The 10,711-nt window shown below is 31.8% G+C and overlaps 2 protein-coding genes across 3 annotated transcripts; both read right to left on the reverse strand.

Annotated features, from left to right (window-relative positions):
- Positions 1-3,646: 3,646 nt before the first annotated feature.
- On the reverse strand, positions 3,647-6,351 carry LOC148201165 (WD repeat-containing protein 55-like). Of its 2 annotated transcripts, none has more exons than XM_088113647.1 (10): positions 6,196-6,351; positions 5,804-5,905; positions 5,660-5,692; positions 5,429-5,493; positions 5,245-5,332; positions 5,065-5,137; positions 4,434-4,540; positions 4,304-4,346; positions 4,150-4,206; positions 3,647-3,838 (listed from the first exon to the last, which is right to left on the reverse strand). In XM_088113647.1, the coding sequence occupies exons 2-10, from the start codon at positions 5,896-5,898 to the stop codon at positions 3,800-3,802; spliced, it is 600 nt and encodes a 199-aa protein (XP_087969773.1). In that variant the 5' UTR covers positions 5,899-5,905; positions 6,196-6,351; the 3' UTR covers positions 3,647-3,799. The 2 variants fall into 2 exon arrangements, with proteins under 2 accessions (XP_087969773.1, XP_087969774.1); XM_088113648.1 differs by lacking the exon at positions 6,196-6,351 and adding an exon at positions 6,019-6,172.
- Positions 6,352-8,391: 2,040 nt separating this feature from the next.
- LOC148201166 (uncharacterized) lies at positions 8,392-10,690 on the reverse strand. Its single transcript, XM_088111918.1, has 2 exons — positions 10,086-10,690; positions 8,392-9,846 (listed from the first exon to the last, which is right to left on the reverse strand). Exons 1-2 carry the CDS (start codon positions 10,273-10,275, stop codon positions 9,050-9,052), a joined length of 987 nt encoding a protein of 328 aa, XP_087968044.1. The 5' UTR covers positions 10,276-10,690; the 3' UTR covers positions 8,392-9,049.
- Positions 10,691-10,711: the final 21 nt, after the last annotated feature.

The raw sequence follows: 10,711 nt of genomic DNA on the forward strand, positions 1-10,711 counted from the left end.
CCCAACAAGGTGATTCTTCTTCTTCTTCTTCTCTCTTCTTGTCATTCTTCTTCTTCTTCTCTCTTTCAGAATGTTAGTAAAAGACGAGCCTTTTCATTTCCTACAGAATCAGTAAGAGTGGAGAGTGATCCACCGCCAGATTGCAATGGATTGAAATGCAGTTTTGGAACTCAGTTTTGTACAATATGCTGCAATGGACAAGGATCTAAACAGGGTGTATGTGTCAGGAAAGGAACCTTTTTTGTTTGTCATTGTCAATGAATTTTCGTCAAAAAATAAATAAAATGCATCCTTTAAATACTAGTTTTATTACAATAACAAAGGTTTGAATAATCAGGCTTTGATGGCTAGTACCATGCAAGTCATATAAGTTGACACAGTTGAACTCGGGTTCAGTTCTAACAGTCTTAATTATTTTACCAAACTGATTCTTAATCTTAACAATAAAATTTTGTAATAAGCCTCTAGTTTGGCCCATATTGTTCATAAAAAATATCCATGTAGGTCGACTATAATCATCAACAATAGTAAGAAAATATTTATGTCCATGAATAGAAGAAACAAAAAGAGGACCCCATATATCACAGTGAATCATTTCAAAACATTCCGCAGATAAGGAATTACTTATAGGAAAAGGCGATTTATGTTGCTTAGCATAGTGGCAAACATCACAAACAGTATTAGCATTCATTTGTACATAGGGAAAATGTTCACAAATCTGTTTGACAACCTTGTGTCCAGGATGGCCTAATCTATAGTGCCATAGATTTACATCAATATGTTTGTAGGTAGTAGAGACCCTTGTAAGAGTTAGCACACCCAATCATCTTCAATGTAGAGTTCTCCCTTATCTAGCAAACATCAGAAGAAAAAATTAGGCTACAATTCAAGTCTCTTATAAGACTTTGAACATAGATTAAATTGAAAGAGAAATCAGGGATATAAAGCACATTAAAAATCACAAAGTCTCTAGAAAATTGAATAGTTCCTGCATGTTTGGCAGTAATAACAGAGTTATTAGGCAATTTAACAGTAATGGGCTTAATCTTATAGAAGGTGACAAAATTCCCTTTCTCATGGGTCACATGATCAGTGGCCCCAGTGTCAATAATCCAAGAAAGAGTACCTGGTTTGTCCTCCTTGTCATTCCTCTGCATCTGATTGATCTTATGTGTAGGCTCATCAGCTTTCTCAATCATTTTGAGAAGTTTTTCAATTTGCTCTGAGGTGAGTTTGTTGAAAGTAGTGCTGGTGTCTCCCTGATGGGTATTTTCTGGTCCAGAACTGCCTTGGCAGACATTAGTAGAGTTTCAGTCACTTCTTTTCTCTTGATTGCTATCATTCTTTTTGTACCAAGGTGGAAAATCGTGCTTGGAGTAGCACTCATCCACAATGTGATTCATCTTGTTGCAGTAAGAACACTGTTTTCCATAATTAGGATTCTTTCCTCTGCCTCTTCCCAGACCATGTGACCCAACACCACGACCTTGATTTTTCCAGGTCTGGTCTGCTTTCCAATTGTTGTTCCTGTTAGCAACATTGGCTAGGACTCTACTGGTTTCAGTAGAGTGATTATGGCTTGCAGTGCCAGATTCAGACCTTTCTTGTCTCTCTTGTTGCATAACGAGAGAGAAAACACGATTGATGTTTGACAGGGGTTCCATCAATAGAATCTGGGTCAGGACAGTATTATAGGTGTCATTTAACCCTTTTAAAAAGCATATAACATGCTCTACTTCTCTGTATTTCAGAGAAGTTCTTGAGAGTTCACAGCTGCAAGGGATTTCACAGGTACAGTTGGGTATGGGCCTAAGAGATTCCAATTCTTCCCAGAGGATTTTTAAGTCAGTAAAGAATTGATTAACAGTTCTTTCCCCTTGTTTGATTGAATGAATGTCTTGGAGAAGGTCAGAGATTTTAAAATAGTCACCTTTAGAAAATCTCTCCTTTAGCTCATCCCACAATTCTTTGGCTTCTTCAACATATATTACACTTTTTGCAATTTCTAGAGAAAGTGTTTTTATAATCCATGAGTACCATCATGTTGCATCTTTCCCATGCATCAAACAAAGCTTCATTTTTCTTGGGTTTCTTGATAGACCCATCAATAAAGTTGATCTTGTTTTTGGATAGGAGTGCTCTTCTCATGCTTCTGCTCCAATAAGAGTAATTAGTCTCACCCAGGACTTGAGAGATGAGGGTTAATTCTGGATTCTCCCCAGGGTGTAAGTAGAAAGGGCTGGCGAGGTTGGTAGACTGGTCTGTGATATCCATGGTAGAAGGAAGCAAGAATCATCAAAGAACAGAACCTGGGCAGCGGAAGTAAAGTGGGTATGGTTTATGCTCTTTATACCATAAAGAAAACTTGCCGCACTGAAAAGAATAGGCCCAATGGCCTTTAATCCAAAACGCAGCCTTTGAACCCAAAACACGAAACTTAACTTTCACTATAAGCCTCCTTTAGATCAGATGGTAAGTGGGTGATAAGACAGAAAGGCTCGAGTGAGAGAAAAGAAAAGTTCGAGGGCTTCCATGGAGATCCTGCGTCGGAGCAAAAGGTTGTCTTCACCGGAGATGAAAGAGGAAAGAAAACCGAAGAGAAGGAGAAGAAAAGAACGGTTAAGAGGTTAGTGAAAGAGTTCCTGATTTGCTTTAGAGAAAATGTATATCTGATATTATTGCTTGAATGTGTGTAAAAATTACAACAGTTTGTGAATGGAAAAACTCTATTTATAGAGTTCCAAAGAGAAAGGGATAAAAACAGAAACTGGAATAAAAACATAAACTAGCCTACAAAAAAATAACACGATTACTGTTTTTGGACAATAATCCACCGAATCAATAATTTTTAATATCATAGGTTGGGGTCTTCCACAAATAATTCTGATTACTTAAACAAGCTCGATGATCAAGTGATTTTCTTGATAAATATACTAAAAAAACAAAATACATTTTTGCATGAGATGGAAAATCATAGAAGGTTTCGTGAAAACAAATTGCATTGGCAAGAATTTGTAAAATTAAGCTGATAGAAATGGTTGGATAGTACAAAATTAATTGAAGTACTACATGATGAATGTAAAGCCTAATATGGAAATGTTCCTCTTTTGATGTATTAGTTTTTTGGTGTGCCCCAGTTCATATTGTCTTTGAATTGTGCTTTTTGAAATTGAAAAAAGCTAGCTAGAATAGGAAAGCACAAAAAGCCTGGAAGCAAAGGTTGAAGACAAAGCTTTTACCAGAAAAGGCAATGTTTGATTCCAAATTTATAAGATGGTTTGGTGCATGAAACTTGCACTGACTAATGTCTGGTCAGAAAAATTTCATTATACAGTTTTCTTATGCTGTCAATAGAGACATGTCCATCCTACAAACCACACCACCCAATTTCATAATTCATCAAATTCAATTTCATTATACAGTTTTCATTGTCATACAATTTTTTTTATCTTAATCCTTGAATATATTCATTGTTAAAGAGTAAAACCATAGCTTACATTTTATTCTATTTTCGTGTATACTAATATTCATTCAGTGATAAATTAATTTTTTGGTAAGACCTGGTTGTTTGTCTGTTGCTTTTGGAGCAGCATAATTCATGTAAATGACCGTATTACGTTCAATAAATTCTCTTAAAATAGAGGTATACAATATTATTATACCATTATTATTAATTTTAAATATTTATTTGCTTAATCGATTGTTTTGGATCCTTGTCCATTGCAGCATATGGTACAAAACTCAGTTCCAAGACTGCATCTCAATCCATTACAATCTGGTGGTGGATCACTGTCCACTCTCACTGATTCTGTAGGAAGTGGTTTTGCAGCAAACAGTCCTGAAAATAAAAAATATCATATTCTTATAACTACATTGATTTTTTCATTTTTTTTTGCCTTTCAATATTAAATAAATACAAAACTATTAGTGTCGTCTTTTAAAATGCATACAGAAAAGAAAATTACAAAACAAAAGAAAGGTTCCTTTCATAAAACTTAAAAGGGTTAAATATGTTTTTAGTCCCTAAACTATTGGCCAAATTATAAAAGTGAAGATAGAAATAACAAAAATGCTTTTCCAGAAATATTTAAAAAGTTCCTATAAAAGCATAAGAATTCACTGCAAATTCATGGACTTTGACTTTAATACCTTCATTAAAACAACAGACAGCAACTCATCTTCAGAAAATTCGGATCGAGTTTGTACCTTTCAATAAATCATGAATGGGTGGTTAAAAATCATGAAATAAGTAGAGAGAACATATGCTTTAAGAGGAACCAGAAAATACAGATATTCAACTTACTGTATTTCTTCGAAGATTGCAAACAGACAGAGTCCCGTCTCCGCTAAAAAAACAGGAAATTTATGGAAAATAAGAATTTACACTATATCCATTGATATTTTAGGGCAGGTGAGCTACATGAATTTACTACCTTGTTGTCAACAGTTTCATTGCATCAGAAGCAAAAGTCATGTCTGAAATGTAATCTTCATGGGCATCAAAAGAATTGCAGCAAGAGCGTTCTCTGGTATCCCAAACCTACAACAAAGAAGAGCAGATGAAACACGTTGAGAAAGCACCAACAGTCTGACCTTCCCATAACTCTACAAGATCAAAATTGCAACTATCTTCAGAAAAGTACAGGGTGATTTTAAGCAGAATAGCACTGAAAATAACATAAAGTTAAAAATATACATGTATAAAATAAAATAATCAATGATACAATATTCAAATAATGAATGCTATTGGGGGGTGGCTGCAGAAAGAAAGGGATTATAGTCAAACGGATTTGCTAGTAGTGATCATTGACCTGGTATTTTCTGTGCTTGCTATGAGCATAGGGCTTTCAAAATTAGTCGAGCACACCTAATTAAGGTTTATCAATTTAAGAGCTCAGCAAAGATTGTTAAATTTTAAAACAAGAGATCAATCCATTGCTGCCATCCACTATCTTAGAAATGGCTGAATATCTATGTAAAATATTATTAATGCATACCACAAAATAATCTGGAATTCAAATAAAATACAAATTCTGAGAATTTGAAATAAGAACAAAAATGTACCTTTATACAACCCTCATCGTCTCCTGAGGCAACAGTTGACTCGGTCAAGTTTATCAATCTATTTACTGCAGCCCTATATCACAACAAAAGCCAAATAAAAATTCTAAAGCAATGAGGATGCTAGTGATTATCCCGTTACCCAAATCACAACAAATCAGTAACTGCAGTAAATCTACTCACTCGTGAGCATTATCAATACGGGTAATTGTAGATCCGGTCTCCACATCCGTAGCCAGTATAGAGCAATCTGGAGAACCCGTCAACAGCACTAAAAGAGAAACATGACCATAAACATTTTAAACTCAAACGCATGCAAGTAAGATCATCAGAAGTTATACACAATATCGAAAATAATGTGCATTACCACGTCCACCATTGATGAATCGAGAAGCCCTGCAAGACTCTGTGTGCGCATGAACTTCCAATTGCCTGAAAGAATAATTAGTAAAATAATTAATAATTGCAACAGAGGACTACATATTACCAACAACTATCTCCTAACAGCAAACGGCACACAGAAAACAAATAAAGTCAACATGTATGCGAGTTTACAAGTATCAAACAAGTATAAAAACAAAAGGTTCACAGTCTATACCTCACAGGGACACTATCAGGGCTATAACGGTATCTGCAGCACACATATTCAATGTAATAATTATCATAAATGCCAAAAAGGTATAAATAATTAAAAAAACTGTATTAGCTATGAAAGCTGCAGCTCTAATCCAAAGCAACGTACAGATGAAGGTCCCCGTTAATTAGACCCGTGGCGACAAGGTTATCTGACGGATGAAAATCAACGTCAAATGCAAGTTTCCCCAAATTTATCTCCATCCTTCACCTGTTTAGCAATGCAAAGTAGAATAGGAAAAAAGATCAAGCAGGCTGGGAAGATAGGATCTCAGAAACTTGAGATCGTCTAAAGAAAATACAAAACAAAAAATTCAGCTTTACCTCTTGCAAGAATATTCACACACAAAAATAAAATGAATTTCGTAATCGGTGAAATTGGTTTTAGTGATAGAAGAATTTGTTAAAAGGATGGACGATAGTAGAGGTTGGGGCAATGCATATGAAAACTGGAAAGTAAACAACAATGGAAAAGAGTATTTAGAGCTGTGAAGAACATACCTTAAAGAGCGCAGAGACACTGGTGAAGTGGCGGAAGAAAAACAAAACGAAGTATCAATCTTCAAGAGGAATTTTAGGGTTTAGGGATAATTAGCTGGGACAGGTTTTTAGATAAATATTATAATAATTTAGAAAATAATTTGATTATATTATATTGCTATAATTAAGTTTCAATATTTTTAAAAAGTTTCATTACTTTTTATTTAAATTTTTAATAAAGAGTGTGCTCATTGATTGGTTTGATTTTTTATACTTTTTAATGAAATATCTGTTGTTTGATTGTATTGTCAAGTGTATTGAAATAACTATTCTTTTGCATTATATGTTTTTAGATGAAAAATAAATAAAAAAATTAAACTTTAGGTTCCTCTGAATTTAAGTATTTATAATTGAATTATTATTATTATAAATTCTTCATTAAAAAGTATTAAATTTTTGGATATTCTATGCAAAAAATTAATAAATACTAAAATATAAAAATTTACAAGAGTTTAAAATATAACATGTCATTATTTATATACGCTTAAGCAATGACAATATATAGAAGACAACATGACATTAACTGACATTAAAATAAAATTTTAGGGATTCAATTTAAAAATATACAAATTTTAGATACTCAAAGTCAAATGAATTCTTAAGAAAAAATCAATAAAATAATATCCAAATTTGGTATAAAGTTAAAACTAAATTAAGTATGTTAATATATATATATATATATATATATATATATATATATATATATATATATATATACTACCACACTCAATAATAATAATATATTATTTTAAACAATATTGACTTCTCATTCTTTAGTATACGTGTGACAATTTAGAAACAAAATATTTATTTTATAAGTTACATAAATAAAAAATTTAAATACAAAATCAACCTAATATAATCCTTTATTTATAATGTATTATTATATATTAATATTAAGACATGTTATCAATTAAACATAACACATGATTTTATGTAAAATAAATTATTATGCATCATAATAAAGATATTAAAGGTGTTAAACTGACACTTTGCATTAAATTATAAACGAGTTAGTTATTTTTTTTAAGTAAAAAATTTTGTAACTCAATTCAATAATGAATTGATTCAGATTATTTATTTTTTTAATTTATTTTATATATTTATTATAACACAAAAGTTAACTCCATTTATTATTTTATAACAATACAAATTAGAATGTTTATTTATTTTATTAAATATCATTATAAAGATAATAATTAAAAATTAAAATGTCAAGCTATATAATTTAATAAACAAATAAAATAAACATTTAAATTATTCAAACATTATTGAAAATATTTTAGTATTTGAAATGATCGAATTATCAATCTACATAATTATCTTTGAGTTCAATTTAATCTTTATTCTAAAAAAAATTGAATTTTTCTGACTTTACAACCCATATCATAATAAATTATATTTATTCACTTAATAAAACTCATCTTAACATCTCTAAATCATATTTTACCAAGCACAAAAATATGATTATAAGATATAATAATAAAAATTAAAACTCACTATTACATTAAATTTACACCTCATTTAACTTTACATGATGTGGACGACTTTTATAAAACAAAGACTACAAATATATATATTGAAATTAAAATATATTCTAAAATAATTTAGAAATAAAATAGAAATTTAACCTAATATTTAAATATCTATATCGGCACTGTTTATCATATCCATATTTACTTCTTGAATTTTTAGTGTTATATTTTCAAAATACATTTATTTTAATATACTAAATAAAATTGAATATACTTTAAAATATCAAATTTATGTTTTGAAGATACAGCATATACACAACACAAACTACTAAAGAATCAAAATTCCTAATTCTTACCTATATTTGGTTGTATCCATCAGTAACATAGTATATACAAAATATCTAAACTTATCAAGGTGTATGCATTGAAAAACAATTCTAAAACATACGTTCCAGAAAAGGTACACGATATTTCATCAAAACATTAAAACGATTGAACTCTTTTTGTGGTATTTATAATAAGAATTTTTAAGAGAAACAGTTAACTTTTATAATAATTAATTCCTTTTCTCTGCGATATTAAAAAATGAGATAAAGATCAAGTTCCAACAAACTGGTTCGTGGCACAAAGTGACAAACTATTTAACTACTATCTGAATCCATCAAATTTAAAGAGAACTATAAATTCTAAAAAAAATATATATAAAATATTTAGTCATAGTAATTTTACATTTTCTAAATTTCCAAGGACTTTTACGTAATGGGAAAATTAGTATAGTTTTAGTTTTTTAGTTATTTTTTCACTTCTTTAAAATTTGACATTATTTTTTTTTTCCAACCTTTATTTTAAAATTGTTAAATATAAATAACATGCTAACATTGTATGATAAAGACTAGGCTTAAATGCTTACTTTGTCCTCGTGTTAAGAGGTGAATTTCTGTTTAGTATCCGATTTTAAAAATGAAGACATTGGGTCCCTATGTTATGAAAAATATATGAATAAAGTCTACAAAGAAATAACAAGTTCAACAAATCATCAAAGAAAAAGTTGAACAAGAGAGAGAACAAGCAGAAGAGAGAAGAGAAAAAGTACGGCCACATCAGCATGGACTTAACGCCGTTGCTGTTAACTTAACGGACATGACCTTATTTATACACTTTTCGTAATAGGAACCCAATGTCTTCATTTTTAAAACCGGATACTAAACAGAAATTCACCTCTTAACATGAGTACGAAGGAAGCATTTAAGCCTAAAGACTAATACGCGTGACCAAAGATAGACACTTAACCTAAACCTAGGGCATCATTCTGAGATGATATCGAAAGGTGTTCTGTCTGATCATTGGCCACTTTCATCTTTCAGATTCATGTCCTCTTCTTCATCCACTGGAGCATACCATTCTGGCCACTGCTTAGAGTTGCTCAACCTGTAGTTCAAAAGGAGTTCTTCATCTTGAAGAGTCCTAGTTGCTACCAGAACAACAGCTTTGAGGGTAGGAACATCTGATTCACTGTTTTTTGAAACTACAGATTTGAGCCAAGAGCTGCCAAATCTCTTCAGATTTACTTCTTCATTTCCAAATAATATGTTTGGTATGTAAATCCTCATGTGTTTTTCAGTCAATGGAAAGTCATAAGGGCAGATCATGACATTAGGAAGAATCCCTTTCGGAGGGTGGTTAGCAAAATGAGCCAAGGCTAATGGATTTCTACGCTCAACTACATCATCATCTATCTGGGAGCCTTCCAAAGGTTTACTCATTCTGTCCGAACCCTTATGAGCTCCTTCATTAACTAGTTTGTTTTCTAACATTTTTCTACCGTTGAATCGCTCTGGTCCATCACCGCCACAACCCCAAGGTTGGGCATCAATGACAGTCCCGTCATATCTTGTAATCAAGTACGAGTTCTGCTCATCAAGGTATCCAGGAATTTGATTATAGTAAGATGGGGAATAGATCACACCAGGATAAAAGGCTAGTACAGCACCAACATCAACTGCACCATCTAAAAATAGACCTTTGCCAGAATCCTTGTGAGGTATTAGAGAAGGTTTGACATTAAGTGTATAACCAAGTTGATCCTTTAACTTCTGAGAGACTTCAGATTGGCTTAATGGTCTTTGTTTAGAGGCAGCTGCCCACATCAATAACAAAAATGATAAACACGCAATGATTAGAGATTTCATAGCAATTTGAAAATGTGAATTAAAAAACTCAACAAGGTTTTTCTCCATGCCTTCATGGATCAATAGGAAAAGGAAATGACTGAGCAATGACAAAAATACTGCAAAATGACAAGTAAAATAAGGGGAAGATTAAAATTTAAAACAAAGATCAAATCACCGGGAATGTTATTAGTTGGGTCACACATACCTTTAGCAGAACTATGCCCACCACGGAGACGTGGACTGTTTGCTTGTTGAGATAATTCTAAGCGGCCATTCACCATCTTTTCTTTTGAAACAAGAATCTCGTTCATGCATGTGCAAAATGCTTTGATTTGAGAGTGAACATTTTCTTGTACTTGCCTCCGTTGATCGACAAAAGAGGCTTTACTAGCCATTTTAATAATCTCTTCCGCGTCTGCTTCATTAGCATTCTCCCCCAACAGTTTGTAGCTGGATATTTAAGTCTTTGCATGAGCAAAATATGTCAAAATGTTAAAAAGGAAAAACATCGCATAATATACAAACAAAATAAAAAATAATTGGAAACAAAATTATTTGAATCCATAAAACCAGAATTAGAAAATACTTTGCCCGTGAGATCTTACGATTGAAGATTTAAAATCTTAACGTTAAAGTTAACTTAATGCATTTTTTTCTATGTTTCTTTGCGTTTCTTTATTGTTTTATTAACAAGCTTTGGAGGAAACCTTACCCTTCCTCGTCTTCTTGTAGTTTCATTATATTTAATAGCATCAATATTACAGGTCTCTTCATGAGGATCAGTGACTTCAGTCTTGATAATCTTGTTCACAGGCAGATGTAAAACGTGGT

This window comes from Vigna umbellata, chromosome 4 (genome assembly GCF_029865625.1).
Source record: "Vigna umbellata cultivar VRB3 chromosome 4, Vumbellata_1.0, whole genome shotgun sequence".
Classification (NCBI taxonomy): Eukaryota; Viridiplantae; Streptophyta; class Magnoliopsida; order Fabales; family Fabaceae; genus Vigna; species Vigna umbellata.